General features: G+C 41.8%; 2 protein-coding genes across 2 annotated transcripts; both read right to left on the bottom strand.

The window, feature by feature from the left end:
• Positions 1 to 6,677: 6,677 nt before the first annotated feature.
• LOC308326239 (aquaporin-1-like) lies at positions 6,678 to 8,720 on the bottom strand (the record flags this gene model as incomplete). The annotated part of the gene is made up of 4 exons (XM_080779047.1): positions 6,678 to 6,983; positions 7,516 to 7,596; positions 7,760 to 7,918; positions 8,358 to 8,720. The coding sequence occupies 4 exons, from the start codon at positions 8,718 to 8,720 to the stop codon at positions 6,678 to 6,680; spliced, it is 909 nt and encodes a 302-aa protein (XP_080635173.1).
• Positions 8,721 to 14,084: 5,364 nt separating this feature from the next.
• LOC308326438 (aquaporin FA-CHIP-like) lies at positions 14,085 to 17,363 on the bottom strand. The gene is made up of 4 exons (XM_080779322.1): positions 16,927 to 17,363; positions 15,871 to 16,035; positions 15,326 to 15,409; positions 14,085 to 14,522 (listed from the first exon to the last, which is right to left on the bottom strand). The coding sequence occupies exons 1-4, from the start codon at positions 17,287 to 17,289 to the stop codon at positions 14,337 to 14,339; spliced, it is 798 nt and encodes a 265-aa protein (XP_080635448.1). The 5' UTR covers positions 17,290 to 17,363; the 3' UTR covers positions 14,085 to 14,336.
• Between the last annotated feature and the right edge of the window lie 5,333 nt (positions 17,364 to 22,696).

Genomic DNA, 22,696 nt, shown 5'->3' with positions numbered 1-22,696 from the left:
TATATAATTAGAGTTACTATATTGTAAATTATAGAAGAAAGACACTTCACAGAGAGACATTTTATTCAAATGCAATACATTTTACTAGTTAGATAAATTAGGAGAAGGCATAATAAAGGCATGTCATACACTGGCGGTGCCAGAGGGTGGTAGTATTGTATAATTGTACACGTTTTTTCATGGTTTTCTCATGCTCGAGAGAAATTGTAATATTTAGTATTTTCCCTCAGTGTATTTACTCCACACACAGCACACATATTGGTATCTTTCTACTGTTTATTATTATTATTATCTTTTATTATTATTATTACAGTATTATTTATTTATTCATCCATAATTCATTCATTCAAATATTTTGTAACAATATGTAACAATTCTATGTGATGCGTTTTCTCACCTGGATTATGATACATATTTTTGTTCAATAAATAAATTGCACAGGCTACTGCGGCAAACTGTTGTGGCAATTGACTGTCCTGCACTAACTATGCCAGAGGATGGCAGCATTTTACACTATACACCATGTATTCTCCATAATGGAGTTATAAACTGTCGAATACATGTATCTGTTATCTGCTTATAATGAAGTGAGTTGACACTGCTTGATGCACCTGAGTTTATTGTTTTATTTGTGGTGTGGCAGTAGCTCAGGATGTGTAGAGTAGCTGTCTGGGAACTGGAAGGATCTCAGTTTTATCCCTGGTTCCTGACCTCTCCAGGCTTCACATATCGAAGTGCCCTTGAGCAAGTTGGTTGCATGTGTAGCAGAGTGGCTCCCAGCCTCAGCCGGATGGCATAAAAAGTCTAATATCTCTCTTGAATCATAATCATAGGGAATTCTCTTTGGGTTAGTGTGGTTAAGATGTTGCATTTCCACTCAGGAGACCCAGGTTCGATTCCCAGCTGTTACATCGGTGCTCTGATCTGGATTGGGTTTCCTGGGAGGAGGTCAAAAGGTGCGTGAGTATAGCAGAGTAGCTCACAATCTTAGCCTGAGTGATGGCCTGATCTCCCCCAAATCCGTTTCCTTTGGCTTAGTGGTTAAGATGTTGGCTTTCCACGTGAGAGACCCAGGTTTGAATCCCTGGCGTTACATGGTTGCCTCTGCCATTGGTGTCTGAATCAATAACTGTAAAATGCTTTGGATAAAAGGCACTACTATATGTAGACAATTTACCCAAGGATGTGGATTAATCCTCGTGAACACCAATTGGCCACTTAAGCACCTGTAGACATTTTATCGTATTTATATCATGTAAGATATAACTATGAAATATTACGCTTCATATACCACCAGAGTTTTAGGGTTCCTAATAACATACAACATACCTTTGTTCCAGCCACACACCCAGAAACGGAAGACAGAACCTATATGTTTGCAGTGGATCCATTCAATGTATCAAAATTATTTAGTAATAAGCTCTTGTTATTACGTTTCATTGATTCAATATTTATAATACTCAGACACCTTTAATCACTTTCAAAATGAGAGCAAAGTGTCCTGTTAAGTCAGAGAGCCACATAGGAGGGGCCTTGTGCACGTGCGGAATAGGCCGAGGGCTTGTAAAATACATTCACTTATTTAGGGAGCGTTCAAATGGTGTGTGGATACCTTTTCTTTTCACTAGTTCATTTATAATGTATTTATTTGTATCCAGCACCTGAAATTCATTTTGGACGTGCATGCATTTCCTTGCACTGCATAGGCTGAGGGCCCATATTTCAGCGTTGCCCCATATACATTTTTTTCCTCCATGAGTCACATCATTTAATCTTGTCCCTGCATTTACCATTCAACACCTGACATCAGCTTAATCATGGAGCTGTTTGCACAGCATTTCATATAGAATGGAAGCCATACATTGGAACGTGTAACATGAAACATACATGAAATTGTATACTTCTTCCCGGTATAGCCATCCATATAATCGTGTCCAAAAATGCTCCTTGCATTTCTTCCCCGGATTTAAGGTTGACATGAATCTCCATGAGAAATGAGCAGTGGGAATCATAGTAATTGCTCTGTTTTACTCCCTTCCATTCCTAAGGAGAGATCTATGATATACTCTCAATGTGTTCAGCTATCTCTGCTTCCAGGTAACAGGTGGCCGTCGGTTAACCTTGATATGAAAACGTATGGCATTCAGGGGTTTTGGGACTTTAGTGGAGATCATGAGAATCTAGTTGTGTGTGTGTGTGTGTGTGTGTGTGTGTGTGTGTGTGTGTGTGTGTGTGTGTGTGTGTGTGTGTGTGTGTGTGTGTGTGTGTGTGTGTGTGTGCCGCGCGTGCGTGTGCCCTCATGAAATATTGCACATTCATAATTTGATATGCTCAATTATTAAAAAAATGTCATTAAGGACATTTGAGGTGGCATAGCAGCCGCATCAATGATTAACTCTCTGGAACTTTCTTCCATAAAGGTTATCACCAGCAGCAGTTTCGTCATATTTCATCAGCTCCTGCTGATGAATCCACCGACTTGCATAGAGAGGTCATTTATTTTGTTGGTGGCACCCTCGTGGGCCGAATAGTTTCCTCGCGTGTTGTCACAGAGCTTTGATGTCATTTAATTATGTCATTTAATGAGTTCATTCGATGCCCTCGCATCGAATGAATGCACAATCCCTAGAGGCTCAGCGGTTACAAGAAATATCTATGAGGATTGTAAGGGTTCTGAGTCGCTTGTCTGCCGTGTCAGCTGTGTCGAGGCCGTCGTTAACTGAACGTCAGGGTGTTATGATGTTATATACAAAACTTGTGAAAATGGGGCCTGGAACGTTGGAAAGAGCTCAAACATAATTGTCTTGTGTTTATTGTGCACAGTTGCACACACTGCAGTAGAGAAAGAGGGAAGCCATGATTGCTTTATTATACAGGTTTGAGTGGCACCTTGTTTCACTTACACAGAGTACTTTCTCTGCTTGCAATGACAACCTGCTCTAAATTAACCGCCCGTTAAACACTACACAATTCACAAAGGAGTATGGCTCCTCACTTGACACAACGTTTATTGAGCCGTTGCCAAAATCTGACGAAGAACAGAGAGGGAGTGAGCATGGTAAGTTACTCTGTGGCTGCAGATAAGGCCTCGACAACACTCAGCACAGAGCCCTGTAGAGATGAGGTGGATAGGGTTAGTGGGGTTATATAGTTAACGCATAAACAAGTTAGTCTTAAAACTCCCTCTTATCTGGGGGAACACCACAGCCACTGTTGGGATTGATGGCAGACGTTTTTTTTTGTTTAGTTTAAATAAAAAGAAAAGCAAATAAAGTTTAAAAAAAAAAGGAAAATGTAAAACATTACATTTAGGGCAATCTGGGAAAGATCTGCCATGCAGACCTCTGAATCTGTTTTTAGAGATTACATTTAGGGTATTTGTTGGTGTACTGTAGGCAGTTTAAAAACAGTGGAATTGCATTAAATATTGCTCTGCACTAAGACATAATCACACTGAGCTCAACACAGGAGCCAAATATGGATGTGAACGATTCTAAGACAAATGACAAAAAACGAGCAGTGTCCTTGAAACTTGCTTTTTTGACTTTGGAGGTTAAGCTTAACCCATTCTGACCTGAGATCAGATTCTAAAAATGTCTGTTTGAAAAGGACAGTTTTCTGAAAAAGCTATGTTTCTATGTCAGTCGTTCTTCGATTTTTCAAAAATAGCAGACCTACAAGCTCATAGCGCGCCACCGAGTGGCGCGCTATGAGCTTGTAGATCTGCGATTTTTAAATAGCTAAAGCATATAGTAATGCTAACACCAAAAGGGGTTCCCGCCTAAAATGGGTTTTAATGCAAGTAAATGTGAGACAGGCTTGTCACATGAGATGACTGAGCCTCACAGTTGCAAACAAATGAACAAATAAAGAGTCACAAACTATGTATGTACTTTATTTTCTATTTTCCATAATTTCATTTGTTTTGATATTTGATATTTTAATGTTTTATCTTTTCATGTTGTAAACGTGTGATGCGACAATCAATGAGAGTTGATGAACATTTCTGTAAACTTGCATCCATTGATCATCTCGATATGTCGACAAGAATAGACACAACCGGTGTGAGCTCTCTGTTGCCAGAATAAAAGCATACTGTACACCTTATTCTCCTTGCGGGCCATTACATTATTTATTGGAGTTGAAAACATGTGAGGTTATTAATGATCGTATCGCACCCAGTACAGAACAACATCAATGCTTAAATGAGATACAGATTGTTGTCCTGCAGCAGAGTGCTGCATGTTCAAAGCCCATCATGAATTCACAAACGTCAATGTGAAACCAGTGATGATAAGTGCGGGCCCCATAAATAATTGGCAAAATTATTTAAGTGAATGGCTTAAACTAGAGGTCCCATCCGTACAATCTGAACTAGGAAAGTCAGCCTTTTGCTTCGATGCCCCAAACAACATGGAACACTTTACAGCAAACATTGAAAATGAATACCCCAATATCCTATATGGTCAATTTAATAACCTGCTTTTGAACCTCCCTACCTCAATATGTAACTGTTTTTAACTTATGTATTGTCTCATTGTCTACAAAATATGTCTATATGCCTTACATGAAGATTAGTTTTGTGTATTACACCTGCATGTCTTAAATTGTTTTTTATAGCCTACTGTATGTAATCTCGTCAGCATTGAAAATGAGGGAGAACCTCAATTGCTCTTTCGAGAATAAATAAAGGTTTCAATCAATCAATCAAAAATAGAGATTTTGATAATATAACCTTAATATAAAAATATATTACAAAATGTCATGGTATTTCTTCTTTAAAGTATAGATACCGATATGTATATATAGGAACTTAGAGTATACTACATTCAAGCCGGAACACAATTGATATTAATCACTGAATTAAAATAAACCTGCTAAAATAGACATGCTCTGAAAAACCACGGCTTGCCCACCCACTTGCCGTTGTCCAGTGGTCAGATGGGGTTGACCATGAACACTTTCTTTTCCACCCATTAGGTTTCCATCCAAGAATGATTTGCTTGTGGTATGTAAAGTCATTTGGTGGTTATTCAATGATTAGCGCAGGGTGTGGAGACTGTTAAGTACGCAGAGCAACATGGGATGTCAAGAGCGGTCATGTGCAGTTGCGCACTACTGGAAAAGGAACAGTAGGCCTTGTGATGCTGCCAAATGGGAAATGAATTCTCCCTCATGTCCACTTGTCTAATCATACTTGTCCTGCAGGATAACGAATAGTGTTTTAACGTGCAGTTGATTCACATCCTTTCAGTTGTCCCGCTATAAGGCCAGACATTCTGGAGTGCAGCCAAATCCCTTCAATTAAATCTCATTCCAGATTTGCAAGATTCTATAAATCCTGTGTTGACAATAGGGTGTTGAGAATGCAATCGCAAAACAAATATTTTCAATAAAACAGAGGCTACATTCTCTGCCTTTACTTTGTGCAGTGCAATGCTGTCCAGCCTCTGGACCATTAATGGTCCACAATATTGTCACTAGAAGAAGCTGAAGGGTGGCGTTCAACATAAATATAGCCCATCTACAAGCTTAATCTTGCAAATGTAGCTCGGCTAATGACTGCTATTGCTGGCGAATTAATCTGGCACAAGTGCAGTCCGTTTTACTAAGTATAGATGGTTTAAGTGGTTAACTGCAAAATCAAGATAAACATTAGTTTACAGAAATATTGCAAATGAAATCTCAATTTAAGGAAAAAGTCCTTGCATCCCACTAAGTTTTCAATTGTACAAATCAATAGTGAGAAAATTACTGTTAATTGCTTAATGCTTAATTTATGGTCTGCCAATGACCAGCATACCAGCAATCTCAATGCACCTCAGCAGTCAGCATTGGGCCGATTGTGGGCTATTTTCAGTGCATGACACAGTATAGATCAGGCTTAAGACGGATGTCAAAAGACTTTACGGTCAACCGCTTACCATATTATTAAAATGCCAAGCAAAAATAAATGCGTTTTGGTCCGATTGCTTTTACAATGCTGTGTAGACAGCCCCAAGCATCTGAGCCAGGATGTGTAGACAGAGCATCCAAGGCCACTGTTTTGGCAGCAGAAGTTTACAGCAGGGTTCAGATGGGCTCCGCTGACAAGACCCAAACAGCAGACACCAGTGTGTCAATAAATGGCCAACACAAAGGCCAGGGAGATCTTCACTTCCTGGGCTTTCGCCGTTTTGCATTTCCAATAATAGTATATATTATAACAATGATTATGAACATATAATCATATCAGATTCTGCAGCCAACAGCTCAACCTTTTACATCCATCCCTCCACGTCTGTGTGTCGTTTCGAAAATATTGAACCAACGGATAGTAAAAAAATAAGAAAAAACGCTTTGATAAAACTTCTGATCTCCATTGGACCTTAAAACTGTCTGCTAAAGCAACCAACTCCACCACACTTTCCCTCTCATGCAAGCAATTGACAATATATAAAGTCACAATACCAACTTTGATGAGGCAGTATTGCTTTGTTTTAAAAATAAATGGTTCTTAATTTCCTGGGGGGAGGGAAAAAAAAAGTATATTTTTCATTTCCTGAAACATTTTGGGTGGTTCTTCAGCATTTTTAGATCATCGTTTATAGTGTAATTTGTGCAAAAGGGTAGTAGGTGGAATGAAAACGGGAAAGAATGTCTTGCAACAAGATGTTTATATAAGTTTTATTGTCTCTTTAAAGTGAAGAACCCTTCGGGGTGATGCTCGCTTGATGATGATGCTGCTCGCCATGATGATGCTTGCCATGATGATGCTTGCCATGATGATGCTGGCCATGATGATGCTCGCCATGATGATGATGCATATGCTCGTCGTCATTAACATCCTCCAGAAGTGGCGCTCGGTCAATGTCGTCGTCCTCTGGGCCAAAGCAGCACAGGACTTTGGCCCTCTCTCTGAAGGCCTCTTTCCGAGGTATTAGCAGGTAATCGTAGAGGAGAGCTGCTGCCAGCCCTGCACTCATGGGTGCTGCCCAGTATAGCTGAAATGGAGAAACAAGAGGGAGTCATGACTCATGACCCATACATACATGCATGTCCATTGTGGCTTGAAAGAGCTGAGGGATAATATCAATCATCTATTGATAGGTCTAATGTCATCAGTTGGAAAGACCCATAGCCGTAGTCCTAAATGGGTTACTTAAAAGAAGACTAGTACTACAGCAGATTATTAACACATTGTGAGCTATATGCAGCTTGTGCAAGCATACAGTATAGCAACACCATTTTCAATGCACACCGACACAATCTCGTGAATTTGCTTACATGTAGTATAAGGTCAGCCTTATATAGACTGCCATGTTTTAACCTGCTGAAGTTTTTAACCCGAATAGTCAACGATCTCAGATATATATAAGGTGGCATGTTGAGGATGTGTTGAGCTTGTAGATCTGCTAGTTCGATTTCACCTAGAACGACAGGCCTAAAACAGGAATGCCAGTGGTAACATTTCTGAATCTCATAATCATGTTTTGGTGTATAGTGCAATGTGTCACTTTATACTGTGGTACATACCCAATGATCCTCAAAAGACTGCTGAATAAGTGCAGGCCCAAAGGATCGAGCTGGGTTGATCCCACACCCGGTGTAGCTGATCTGTAAACATCAGAGCACAGGAAGAGAACACTTACTTTGCCTTTTCTGGCACCGATTCATGATTCTATGCAAGCCAAGGTTGTGAAGGCCGTTCATATGTCATGCCAATCCATTGTATTGGGCCACACAAAAAGAGGGGAAAAAAACTTTGATGTATACTCACTCCTGCGAGGTGTCCCACTGCAACGGACAATCCAATAGCCAGAGGTGCAAACCCGTTAACGTCACGCCGCTCATCAGTCACCGATATAACACACAGGACCAGCTGGAACGTCAGGAGGAATTCCACGGCAAAACCTTGACCTGGGCTGATGTCATTGAGCTACAAAGGAGACAGGAAGAGAGTTAGAATGTCCTCCCCGTGCCTCATCATAACTCTTGGGAACTTCAAATTAAATTTTGCATAATTTGTAATGCACCATAGACGGATGGGTTTTAAATAGCCTGCCCCAATCAGAGTGAACATGAAGACAATTTAGTAACACAGACCAGGCTTTCCTCCAAGGTGGAAAGCCTGGTGACGAGAGGTTATAGCTCTGAGATGGCTGCCTGAGCTAGCCCTGTGGGATGCATCTTTTTTTATACATTTAGCACTCTTTGGCGTTTACATAAAAAAGGGGGTTGTCAGCAGTCATCTGAGAAGGCAGATTCTTAAATGAAAGACTCGAGAAGTACAGTATTGAGGAGAACAAGATCAGGCAATTTCCCCAAACGCCTTCCCATTTATACAACATCAGCAAACTATGAATTCACATCCTTACCTTGTTAACGCCAAGGGAATTTTGGTGTTCCTGCCTGATGCCATATACAATAGCACTGCCCACCACTGCTCCCAACATCTGAGCCAAGATGTAGAAAAAGGCTCTGAGAAAGCTCATCTGGCAGGTGGCCAGAAAACCCAAGGTGATGGCAGGATTCAGGTGGGCTCCGCTGATGTGACCTATACACTGGGCCAGCGTAGCAATGGTCAGTCCGAATGTTAACGCTACCTTCACTTCATAGTCAGGATAAGTATCATATTTGTCCCCTATAGCAGCTGAAATGCCAATAAAGATGAACATGACCATGCATAGAAACTCAGCCAGAACAGACCTCCAAAATGACCATGTTTTGATTTCAGACATTCTGTGAACTGTACGCTTACTATGCTAATAGTCTAGTCTACTCTAGGCAGTATTCTGTGAGCTATATAGTTCTCTATACAACACTACCCTCCTGCCACACCATGAAGTGAATGAAATGATCAATTTGCTCCAGGTGTCTTTATTTAAAGGATCAGGTGGGCCCAATCAACTGAGACGTTTGCCATCTTAAAGGGCATCTTGAGTTTTTTTTTGTTATGTTGTTATCACTGATACACAAGGATTCTTTTCATGGCCACTACAACCTAGCACTAATAAATAGATTATCTCTCCTATGGTTTTTTACTGGTTAAATAAAGGTTAAATAAAATAAAATAAAATAAATACAGCATGGAATTGTGGACAACATGTTATTCAACAACAGCAAAATATGCGAAGACAAGTTTTGGGTCTGAGAGGCTATAAATGTCATTGGTGGTGGTCCGTGGCTTAAATGCAGAATAAACAATGGACCTTGACAATATGAAAATGTTTGAAAACTGCCCTAGAAAGGCAGACTAGACACACTCCAGTGAATTAATTGGCAGACACTCCCTGAGCACTGATCAGTCCTTCAAGCGCCCTCTTTAAAATCCTCCGGTAGCCACGCCCCCTCTCCCCTCCACACAACTACACACACCTGCGTCCTCGCCGTCCTGCTGTAAACAAACAAAAATAGTTGAAAAACAACTTATAATGTAACTTTACACCTCATGGAAGTTGAGTGGAGTAGTCTGGGTTGTTAGCCTGTTAGGAAGTGAAAACTGCTCAGGGACAAGTAAGTGTGTGACAGTCAGACAGTTTTAAGTTAACAAACTGCTTGGTCGATTCATTGTATTCATTCTGCGGGTGAGTTAGATGCTAATTGCTAAGCATTAACTTGTGCGCGTGTGTGCGCATGTGTTTGTGTGCGTGGGTGGGAGGGTGATATGAATTATGAACAAACATAAAGGTGCTTGAAGTGCTGTGTGCAACTGTGCATGGGTCCTATTATACATTTATAGAATAAATATGCAGAGTAGACACAATGTTTTGTTTGGGGTGTCACAGCATCAAATCCCTTTATGAAACGCCATTCTTAACTGTTTACAACTAATGATGGTTTAATTGAAAGTAATGAAGTTGCACATCTAGATTTCTATCTCAATTTATTTCAAGGTAGGCCTATACCCTAGTGAAGTCCACTGTAGTCCAGGCATGTCCAAAGTCCACACAGCTTCCTTCCTAAAATGTATTATTTTTCTGATATAACATTACGTATATATGACTATATGTACACCTATGGCTGTGTTGACAGGATATAATAGGCTATTATGTACTGTATACTACTAGACTGTAATATATATGTAACCGGAAGGATGAAGTAGCCTATACGTTCAGTATACAGACTGTGTATGTGGCTCTTGGTGAGCTCACTTTCTTTCTCTCTACCTTACTTTAATACTTATAGCTTATGGTGTCTCTGTCAACCTGCTCCACACAGGTGCACGAGTTAGGGTGATGACCCCAGACACCCAAGCTCAGCTTTTTCGACAGCCCTGCCCTGAGTCCATTCTCCTGTGACATGCTGGACCCTATAGGTCTAAATCCCTGACCACTGCACGACGCCAGAATGTAAGTAAGTAATTAAGTAAATTTTATTTATAAAGCACCTTTCTTAACAATGTTACAAAGTGCTGTACAGTGACACAATAAAATCAATCATAATTAAAACAGGACAGTAGAACAAGCAAATAAGAACAACATAATCAAGTCAAATAAAATCAGAAAAATGTTCCCGAAATAAAAAAGTTTTCAGCAAACTTTTAAAAATATTTACAGAATGCTATGTGCAGTATTAAACATCCAAGGCTGAGTGAGAAGATGGCAGCCAGGAGAATGTGGCTGGTCGGTGCCATTGATACTGGGAGGAAAGTATAGTGGCCAGCTAGCCAGATGTATGGACGATGGAGACGATGACTGGAGATGCCGCTGGAGGGCTCATCATGGAGAGACCTGGAGGCTCCTCTATCTCTCTGGGTTCCAAAGTTTGACCCTGGCATCACGTACACAACTGAAGTCAAGTAGTAGAAGACGGCTCAAGGTAGGAACTTTGTTTGTTTCTTCTTTGCTGCTGCTTGTGTTGTATGCTGCCATGGGCATGGTGTATACTAGTGTGCTTCAAGTTGGTGTACTATTACTGTCATTTTGGGACCCAATGACCCGGGTGGCAATGCAACATGTTCAGTGACTGTTTGTGGCTCTGGAATTGAATGCTGATGTCTACTACACTGCTACAGTTTGTATGTTGTGTTGAAGGTACTGTACAGTATGTGAGTTGTAACTGGTAACGGGTGAGGGAACAATATGTGTGTACACTGCATGTGTACAGTATGTGGCTCTTGATCACAAGATCTATTTATTTTGGTTCAACTTCGAGCTAGAGGTTTTAATTGGGCTTTGACATAACGGCCAACAATTCCAAATGCAAACGTTCAATTGATAAAAAGGTTGTTTTGTGGTTGCTGAGGTTCCCTGTGAGTTATTGTGACAGGGTGGCTGACTGCATTGGTTTATGACTGGCATGATGGCAAAGACTGTCTCTATAGGCCTATTCCCCCTTTATTTTTCCTTCCTGTCTTGAGTGTACAGTGTTTGATGAGGTCAGATCAACATATGGAATGTCAGAACAGGTCAGCTTCATATATGGAGTTCTAAGGGTGGCAGCGGGGGCAGTGTCTTGAGTGTACAGGGTTTGATGAGGGCCCAGGTAGGGCCTGGCCTTAATTTTCGGGCCTGTTGATAACTCTAGTGTTCGCCAGCTGCCGGGCACGGCTGCACTAATAACTTTGGGGCATCACGTGATGTCACGACTGACTGACTGACTGACTGACTGACTGACTGACTGACGGGAAATGCACAATTTCATAATTGACTGCGAAATGCGGTCGCAATAATGACTTTGAGAGCTGTTTCAGTGTACAATGTAAGTCAATGAGGTGCTAAATAATAAATAATACATCATCGCACAACACTCACCGAAGCTTAATTGAAGAGTAAATCTACTGGCTGTTCTATTCAGCTATTCTGATTTCGTTACACTTTTGTAGCAAATCACAATAGGAGGCAAGACGATAAAGCATTTTTCAGGGCACTGTAAGTAAATGGCAAACGCAATCACCAACATTAATGTTATGTACGCCTGAAAGGCATTCTACTTTGCTATGATACATAATTTCTAACAAATAATCAACACCATTTGAGTGTGAGCAGAGGGAGTCATGGAGCTTTTGTATGTTCTCACAACACGGGTGTGTATTCAGCACTCTCATCTACAGTAGCGCATACCTCTGGGCCAGCAGATCTGTTTACCAAATCTAATGATAGTTTATTCTTACTTAAGTTAACTCCTGTCATGTAGTGATAATCCTTGAGATCCTATTAAAGGTGGTGAGTGACTGGTCATTCAGTTTGCATAACTCCTCTCTGAGCAAGCGCGAGATATACATTTGCACAAGCCATACGTGACAGAAAGACATGTGAGTCAAATAAGCAAGACATGTGAGCCAATTAAGCAAGATGGGATATGGGGGGAATAGATGGAAAACATGATGTGTTAACAAGCAGATTTCTACACTACCTATATATAGTGACATCCTGTATACTTTGTTTGAATAGTTTGTTTGACTAGTTTTAACAAGCAGATTTATACAGTATATATAGTGACATCCTGTATACTTTGGCATGTAGTATCCTGATAAAGAGCATATACAGCTTAGATGTAAATGAGTACAGTATCATTGGATGTGAGCAGTGGTGGACAATAATGAAGTACATACTTAGCTAGTACACCTAGTTAAAAAAAGGTGTATCTCTTCTGTACGTTACTTATTTGTATTTCTTTGGATATTTACTTTCACTCGAGACAAATATTGTACTTTTGACTCCACTACCTTTCTAATAAGTAAATTAGGAACGATCCACTTAAGCCCTATTCAAATATAGTTGCAATGAATGATAATATGTAGATGTATTTTCAAATGGCCGAAATGTATATAGGATTGAAGTATTTAATGTATGTTTTGTAATAATAATCAAGGTAACTAAAGTAACTAAAGTTTTCAAATAAATGTAGTGGAGTAAAAAATACAATATTTTCCCCTGAGATGTAGTGGCGTAGAAGTATTGAAAATTGGAAATACTCAAGTAAAGTACAAATAATTCAAACTTGTACTTATGTACAGTACTTAACCCATTCTGAACGGGAACCCGTTTTGGTGTTAGCATCATGCTATGCTTTAGCTATTGAAAAATAGCAGATCTACAAGCTCATAGCGCGCCACCGAGTGGCGCGCTACGAGCTTGTAGGTCTGCTATTTTTTGAAAAATCGAAGAACGACTGACATTTTTAGAATCTGATCTCAGGTCAGAATGGGTTAATCAGACCAGTGTGTGTCCCAGTGGAAACCTCGTATGAATCTGATCTCAGGTCAGAATGGGTTAAGTAAATGTACTTTACACCACTGCTAGTTGATTAGTATGGCCCTACGACATGGAAAATGTTCCATTCATTGTCCCTCAAAATTGGGGACTGTGATGAAGTGATAATCTGAAATGTACAGTAGCGTTACCGTAGCTCAAATCCACTATATGAGAAACAAATGCAGTTATGCCACGACGTCATCCATCCATGACTCCATTTGTTCAGTTTGGTGTCTCCATTATGTCAAAAATGATACTAACAGTATCAACCACTTAAAGTCACATTGGCAATTTATTCAAAACTATTGGCTATTTCTTTCCATCCTCAGAGAGTCATAATGTACTGTAGGCTACTGTTCATGACCTTATAGGTGTGCTAAACAAAAGAGCAATTCACAGTTTATATGGAAAATGGAAATACTATATGTACTTGTAAAGCACCAAACTGTAACTTCTGTAACTTGGAGTATTATTAGATGTTTATCCCTAAATTTCCACGACATACTCAGAACAACATTTGTTACCAACAGTCAGGTGTTTTTATTTTACTTACAAAAGTGATGGACAAGACACACATAATACATTATACAAAAGAAATATAAGTCATTGCTCATAAAGGTACTTAGAAATATGTATACAAAAACAAACGCATAGAATACTGATGAGGGAAGACATTTTTAACACACAAAAAGTAGCTCACTTGAGGTTGTTACAAATCTAAACACATTATGCTCGGGCGGCAGTGGTCTGGGTGCAAAATGGTATGTAGTCAAATTTGAGTGAATTAGAATTAGATCCTAAATGACTATTACCACCATAAAAGACCTCATGAAATAATCATTGGCATTTCACAATGGCATAAATCACTGACACGCCGAAGCAAATTCAATAGCTCCCCCCCCCCCCCCCCCCGTCTTTTTACAAGAGTCGATAGCACCGATCCTCAGTACTTCAACACTAAACGCTGGTGCTGAATTCACTGAAAAACACAGAGCGTTCATTCAAATCCAAGTGTACAAACGGAACCAAAATGGACCCGTATATAAGAGTCCATTTGGTTCCGTTTGTATCCATTTTCTTTTCTCTCCATTTGTTCCATTTTTGTACACTCTCAGCGTTAAATGAACACGTCTGGGACTTCATAGTGCTGGTTGTTTACTACTTTGAGGAGGACAACTCCACGCCTGTGGCTTCGTGATCGGCTCCGTTGACGTCGTAGTCTCCCACAGGCCCGCTGACGAGGACCTTCAGGCGCTCGGGGAAGTCGTCGAACTTGGGGTACAGGAGGAAGTCGTAGATGAGGGCCGCGGCCACGCCTCCGCACATCGGCCCCACCCAGTACACCTGCGTTATGGGTTAAAAGATCAGATTATTACCATGAGTCTAGTCACATGAGTCTAGATCTGTGTCTGGGACTGGAACTGCACCTCCTCTGAGATCTCTTTTGTAATTTTCTCCCTTCGTGAAAATTTCCATTTAGGCTTAAAACCCATTCTGACACGAGATCAGATTCTAAAAAATGTCTTCTAAAATCAGACCAGCAGACCTACAAGCTCGTAGCGCGACACTCGGTGGCGCGCTCTGAAACAATGCAGTTGTTCTCAACATTATATATATTTTTTTTCCTTAAAAACGCCATTGACAATGAAGGGACATTTTCGTCATTTTTCGTCACACACAAACATCACAATTGTCCATGTTTGTTTTACATCACCATTACATCACCTAATCATAGCAACTTGAGTTAGACTTTAATATATTAGCGCCCCTCACTTCACACTGGTGTGATTTCTTTTTTAATTTCAAGGACCCCCATGACTCTGAGAGTTGCAGACCTGGAAGGGTCCCATTTGGAACCCCCTCAAAAAACCCCACTTTGAGAACCTCTGAAATCAAACTATCACATGGTTGCATTGGAGCGATATACATTCTTTCCCTTGTTAGGCCTATGTGGTTTTTATCTGTGTTGGGCTAATAATAAAACAATTGATGTTATCACACGTTGACTTTGTAACATAATGGAGGATTGCTGGTTATTCAGTTATTGAATTGTCTAGGCATGGCACAGACTGTACAATGGCCCCTCACACAAGAATGCGAGGCATTAGAATAGTGCGCAAGATTGCGCGTTCTGATCTGTGACTCACCCAGTGGTGTTCGCCGAAGTTGTTTAGGATCAAAGCCGGGCCGAAGGAGCGCGCGGGGTTGATTCCACAGCCTGTGTAGCTGATCTGTGTTCAATAACAAAGAAGAGACATTAGATAGCTATAGTTTTAGTGAAACGCTTTGGTGGTCTGACTTTTGCCAGACAAGACCATGCAGGGAGCTGCAGGTATATGATATTAAAAAGATGTTTTATTGTTACATTCCGTTTTTAGACAATATAAGACAATATGATTGTTAAGTTGCCAGTGAATGTGTGTGTGTGCGTGATTGTAAAGTGTTTGTGTGTGTGTGTGTGTGTGTGCGTGTGTGTGTGTGTGTGACTGTGTGTGTCTGTGAGAAAAAGATAAGTGCATGAAAGTCTGTGGTAGAGGTTCCTGTACATGGAGAGATCACACATTGGCTTTGTGTTCTAACCACCTTTCCACAGTATATACTAGTACTACGTACAGCACAGGCTTTGTGTGGGTAAAAAACAAGATACTGCACCGTGCACAACAACGGCTAGCAGAAGAACCTATTAACTTACAGCTGCCAAGTGTCCCAATGCGACCGAGAGGCCAATGGCTAAGGGTGCCGAGCCGGTGACATCACGCCGCCTTTTATCAGTAACGGCAATGACACAGAGGACCAGCTGGAAGGTGGCCAACATCTCGATACCGAACCCTTGACTAGCGGTGAGACCGGGGCTGAGCTGTGGAAGCATGGGGTGGGGGGGGGGGGGGAGCGGAGGGGCAAGCCAAAACAACAACATTTTGTCAGTTTGCATTAGTGTTAGATGTTTTCTCATCACTAGAACTTCCCATTTAGGAATTAGCTGGCAAGTATAGCTGAACTGGCCCCCATGGGGGGGAAAAAAGCAATTCTTCATTTGGCTTAATTATGTATGACAGCAATTGGGCAAAAGACCCTGCGAATGCCGGACTGCTCATTTATTTTCAAATTACGGTAATTACATTTTTCAATACTACTATAGTCTGCGGTTAACTTGGAGGCACTATAATACAAATACATACATATAGGACTCTCCTGCCTGAGTCGATCTCTCAACTCGGGCAGGTGGAGGTCATGCCTTGTACTGTATATAGTCGGTCAATGTTTAGCAAGACATGCAATTACTGCATTAAGACAAGTGTTGTTTATTATCACCATGGAGAACAAGTAGTCCAGTATAGTCAAAAACCTCCTGCATTTTCCAGAATACAGCGCGGAGAACTTCCCAAATGTAAGACATTTAATCACTGTCACATGATCATGTTAAAGTGCTTTCATCCGGTGCATCACAGCGTGGTATAATTGTGCATCAGCACCACCACCACCACCATCTAATTGTGAGCAATAATAACAACTATAGTGCCAGCACCACACGTTATCACCACGCTACATGCATATTCATATGGTATACCTACAAACAGTTTTGCACTGTTCTTTTTACTCTTACGGTAAAAGTTTGAAAGAGATGCACTCTGAATACATTAAATGACAATGAAAGTAATTACATTTCTTTAGCTCTGCACACACATACAACAACATACAAAACAACAACAACATACAAAACAACCACGAGGAGTAATAAGACACTTACCTCATTGAGCCCCAGTGCAAGAGTCGAATTCGGACGCGTTCCGTACACGATGCCGCTGCCCAGCGCCGAGCCCAGCATCTGGGCCACGATGTACATGAGCGCCTTGAAGACGCTGATCTGGCAGCTGACCAGCATGCCCAGGGTGACGGCGGGGTTCAGGTGGGCGCCGCTGATGTGCCCCAGGCTCTGCGCCAGCGTGGCGATGGCCAGTCCGAAGGTCAGCGAGACCTTGACCTCCTGGTCGGGGTTGGCGTTGTTGGAGTTGCCGATGGCCGCGGAGATGCTGAGGTAGATGAAGACGATCATCCCCACCATCTCGGCCAGCACGGCCCTCCAGAAAGCCTTGTCCCTGAACTCTCTCATGGTGTGGCTTGTATGACAGTGCAGCTATAGAGAGAGGCCTGTGGTGGTCCTTAGTGCTGTGTGTGTGTGTGACTGTGTGTATACACTCACTCACAAACAGCAACAGGCTGCATATATATGGCTGAGGGCTGATAATGGTGAGGGGGCGGGTCCTAAAAAGTGAAAGGGAAGGCCACACTGAATTAATGAGAAATCCAAAAGGCTGGTCTCCCACTTGCCTCCCTTCCTCCTCTCTCTCTCTCTGGGTTCCCTCCCTCCCTCCCTCCCTCCCTCCCTCCTCCTCCTCTCTCCTCCTGCCCACTCCTGGGACCTCCCCGTGCACCTCGTTGTGCTCTTTGGACCTTTGTGTGTGTGTGTGTGTGTGTGTGTGTGTGGTGGTAGTATATTGGCCCCAAAAGCTGCTGTATAGACACTAGACAGTGGGTTAATGTTGCCCTTGCACAAAAGGCATTGGAGTGTTATTGGTGGGATTGATTCAGAGTCTATGATTATGAGTCAGGGTTTGTGATTTAGAATCATCTGTCGGTGATCCTATAAAACGCTCTCCTCTTTTAACCCATTCTGGGCGGCCGGGAAGCCCTTTTGGTGTTTTTAAGCATTATGTTATACTTTTAGCTATTGGAAAAATAGCCTACGAGCTTGTATAGGTCTGCTATTTTTGAAAAATCGTGAAAATGTGGCGCAAATCTGGAATATATATTCTTTCAGAGTGAGCGTTTTTAACTCGAATCTTTGCTTCTGGGGGGGGGGGGGGGGGGTCCCTGGAATAACATATTTTCAGATGGGGTCGGCGGCCAATTTCATATATTTTTGGGGGTCCTCGACATGAAAATGTTTGAGAACGACTGACACAGAAACATGGGGTTTTTCAGAAAAGAATTATTAGAAGCAGCAAAGTTCTGCTGTTTATTAAACACATGCACGTAGAAAACGTATGACTTTAAACGTAAGTCCTATTATTGTGGCCGAAAGATATATGCGAGTCAGTGTACCTGTATAGCAAGATGGGAAGAAGAACATGAAGCGACAGAAAACCTGATGATCCATCTAGCAAGCGAATTACCGTGATACCTCTATAGTGGCATCCTGCATACTTTGGTCATGAAGTTTGCTGGTGAACCCTAACCCCTAATGTGTCTAACCCTAACCCCTAATGTGTCTAACCCTAACCCCTAATGTGTCTAACCCTAACCCCTAATGTGTCTAACCCTAACCCCTAATGTGTCTAACCCTAACCCCTAATGTGTCTAACCCTAACCCCTAATGTGTCTAACCCTAACCCCTAATGTGTCTAACCCTAACCCCTAATGTGTCTAACCCTAACCCCTAATGTGTCTAACCCTAACCCCTAATGTGTCTAACCCTAACCCCTAATGTGTCTAACCCTAACCCCTAATGTGTCTAACCCTAACCCCTAATGTGTCTAACCCTAACCCCTAATGTGTCTAACCCTAACCCCTAATGTGTCTAACCCTAACCCCTAATGTGTCTAACCCTAACCCCTAATGTGTCTAACCCTAACCCTATGACACATTCTGGAATGCCTTTGCTGTCAAACTGCAACGGTCAGCAAAGCTCTATACGTTATGATGAAATGAACATGACGTGCTGTTGAACGTGGGTTTATTTCCCCTCACTTTGTTGTGGTTTGCATTACAACACATTCATTCCAACATTACATTACAACACAGTGAGTGATCGGCAGTGTTGTAAAAGTAACTAAGTACATTTACTTAAGTACTGTGCTAATTTTGAGGTATTTATTTTGTACTTTACTTGAGTATGTCAACTTTTCAGTACTTCTTTTTATTTCTACTCCACTACACTTCAGAGGCAAATATTGTACTTTTACTCCACCAGTACAATTATTTGGAAACTTTAGTTGTTACTTTGTAGATTTGGAAAACACATACATTAACCACTTCAGCCCTATACATTTATACGGCCACATTGTGATCTTGTATTTTCCAAATGATTTTTTTTATACATTTGAAAACTTGAAATGGGACACACTGTATAATGAGCACTTTTACGTGTGGTACTTTAAGGACAATTTGATGCCAATACTTTTGTACTTTTGTGAGTACATTTTGAATTCCGGACTTTTACTTGTAACGTAAGTAGTTTTTATATCGAAGCATTTATACGGAGTAGTTTTTATATCGAAGCATTTATACGGAGTAGTTTTATATTGAAGCATTTATACGGAGTAGTTTTATATCGAAGCATTTATACGGAGTAGTTTTTATATCGAAGCATTTATACGGAGTAGTTTTTATATCGAAGCATTTATACGGAGTAGTTTTTATATCGAAGCATTTATACGGAGTAGTTTTATATTGAAGCAAGTCAAAAGCATTTGAGTACTTTTATTTCCCCACCGCCGGTGATCGGTACACTTGTCATGATCTAGTCATCCCATTGACGGACAGAACATAGGGAAGGGCTACTTACTGAGAATCTCTGACGGCTCTCAACACCCTACCCCCCGCCCCCGCATAAAGGGCTCACTCAAGATGTTTCAGGACCGCCTGTCGCGGACTGGCCTTTCACGTGAGCTTTGGATTAACAGGAGACAGAGAAAACAGACATGAGGGGGAGAGAGAGAGAGAGAGGCGGGAGGGAGGGGGATAGAGCGAGCGAGCGAGGGAGAGGAAAACAGAGCCTGCGTTGCATTGGATCTCTTTTCAGTCAAGATGTGTCTCCGTTAATAAAAAAAAGGTTTTAACCTATACAGCGCTATAGCAATGGGACGATGCTCTGGAATGTTTCTTTTTGCTGGACCATGAGGTGGAAACATGATGGATTATATAATGATAGAGTATTGAAGGTTAAATGTGTTTTCTTCAGGCTCCACTATGGTGTACTCCGACCTGTAGTTATACAGAGTATTGAAGGTTAAATGTGTTTTCTTCAGGCTCCACTATGGTGTACTCCGACCTGTAGTTATACAGCAACTCCAGCGGTGGAAAAGCACTGCAAGGCCATTTAGTTAATGCTTGTTAGATATGGAGTAATGGGTGTAACGGGGTAAAACATCAACTGTGGGAAAACGACCAGCCTGTCGTATACCTGACCTCCAACGCAATCGCATGTGACGGCAGCCACCCGCCCACTGACTGAACCACAGAATAAGAAAGCAGTTAGACTCGGTTACAGATATGCATGTATCACATTTTTAGTTGGATACAGATACCTTTAAAAAAAAAAAATGTTTTTACAAAGCCAGCCTTGAAACTTTTAATGCCAATGTAGCTATAATCTTTCTTTCATATTTATTTTTGAGACATCCGCGGGGGCGAGACGAGGGAAAGTGTTCCCTTCTAAAAATTACACTGTGAAACCTTCAATGATTAACTGTACCGTTATATGGCTCCTAGTTGGGACTCTCTAAATGTGTGTCAGTGCGGCGCAGTTGTCTCTGCATGGCCAACCAGGAAGTCTATGACAGACTGCTGTCATGATGATAAGAACAAGTTCATTCAGAGGAAGGAAGTTTGATACTCCTGTTATTTAATTTCTTGCACGCACGCACACACGCACGGCACGCATGCACGCACGCACAGACAGACAGCCGCCCTGGAATGATGAGAAGCAGTCTCCTCTCTCATTCTGTGTGCCCCTGGTTCCATTCCTTGATGCCAATGCCTTTGCGTACTGAGATATGCACGATATGTACATGTCGGAGTTGAAGGGAGGAGATGAGTACAGGCCGTCCCACACCGCAATGCTCTGTGCGGGACGACCTCTTGTACTGTGTGTGTGTGCAGATGAAATGCCTTTGTTTTTAGAGCACGCTTGTGGTATCCTCCATGTCTGTGGGTGATCTTGTCAAAATGTTCCAGTCCATGTCATGTCCATTCCTTTTTTGCTGCTTAGTGGCCTGCCTCGTGTGGTAGGGGTCCATGGTGCTCCTGCCTCGTGTGGTATAGTGAATCAAGAGGGGTTTATTTGTCACCACCTGAGTACTGAGATACATGTATAGCGAAACGTTGGCGGGACATATGCTGCGGAGACGAGATAATACAAATATATACAGTATAAAAAGTAATTCTAATGGATGAGATAGGATTAGCGGAATGACAGTGTGATAAACCTCTCAAGACACACCTGGGGACCACGGACTGGCCCAGGGAGAGATTGAATATACTGGCACTGCAGGAAGTCAGAGCAGGTCTTGATGACCGGCTCGGGGATGCTATAATCTCGGCCGGGCTGCTTTCCTGATGCTCAACCCTTTCTTCACGTCCTGTTTACAGACAACGAGCATGCTTTCTGCTACAAGGCTATATAGAGCACTCCCTTCCACCAGGCCAATCGTACAGGCCAGTGCTATAGCATGTATATAGCCTCAAACCTTCTGTAGAAAGCATTCAGCTCATTCATTCGGTGCCGTGTCATTAGTCAGAAGGTTCATTGTTCCGAAATGACTATCCCTATCCCCATCTCTAACCCTAACCTAAACCTAACCGCAAGCACGGGAGCAGTGCATGTTTGGACTAACGGGACTTCGGATCTATGGGCAGTTCCCATTCATTCGCCACTGTAGTATAGCAATCAGTAGTCGCTCTCACACACCGACAGTCAGCAAATGCTTTGAGAGGCTGGTGAGGGAATACGTCTGCTCATTCTTTCCTTGTGGAAAAGAGTCCCCCTTGGTTGTACGGGTGTACAAAAGAGTCCCCCTTGGTTGTACGGCTGTACAAAAGAGTCCCCCTTGGTTGTACGGCTGTAAATAAGACAAGAGAGACCGAACTTCGCAACGCTCGACACGCCAACTCGCGCCCCTTCAGGGCCGGTCGGTGGTGTCTCCCGTGGCTCAAGTTTTGTGGAGTTGGCGCTCCTCCGTCATTGTCTACGGGGAGGTTTTCACAGTGTCATTTGTACGGATTTGGGGATTTTCTAGGCGTATGTATGTACGGAATTGCAATTCCGTGCTATTTCTGGGTAGATATTTTAGTCCTGCCAAGAAGTGCACTTTGCAAACGTCCCGAGCGTCAGCATGACTCTTGAGTATGTGCAAACGGAGGTTACTCATGACTGTGCTGTCTGCTGCTTTCAAGTCTTTATCAGGTGATTCACAGGAGGGAAGATTCCTTGGAGAGTTGCAGTGTGCTTGTTATTGTACACTTACAATAAACTGGAATCTTTTTTCAGATTCAACTTAACTTCAGCTTCACCTTTTATTGGCACAGGTTGCAATTCTTTGTCGCAGTGTGCTTGTTATTGTACACTTACGGTAAACTGGAATCTTTTTTCAGATTCAACTTAACTTCAGCTTCACCTTTTATTGGCACAGGTTGCAATTCTTTGTCGTACAAGCTCCCATCATTTGCTGTTTTCAAGAAAGGGGAATAGAAAGAAAAAGAGAGGACACAGGAGGAAGGAGAAAGAGAAATGTAAAATA

The sequence above is a fragment of the Protomyctophum bolini genome (genome assembly GCF_963924005.1).
Source record: "Protomyctophum bolini genome assembly, chromosome: 12".
Lineage (NCBI taxonomy): Eukaryota > Metazoa > Chordata > Actinopteri > Myctophiformes > Myctophidae > Protomyctophum > Protomyctophum bolini.
Note: the sequence above shows the minus strand (reverse complement) of the source record. Positions and strands in the feature narration are given on the sequence as shown.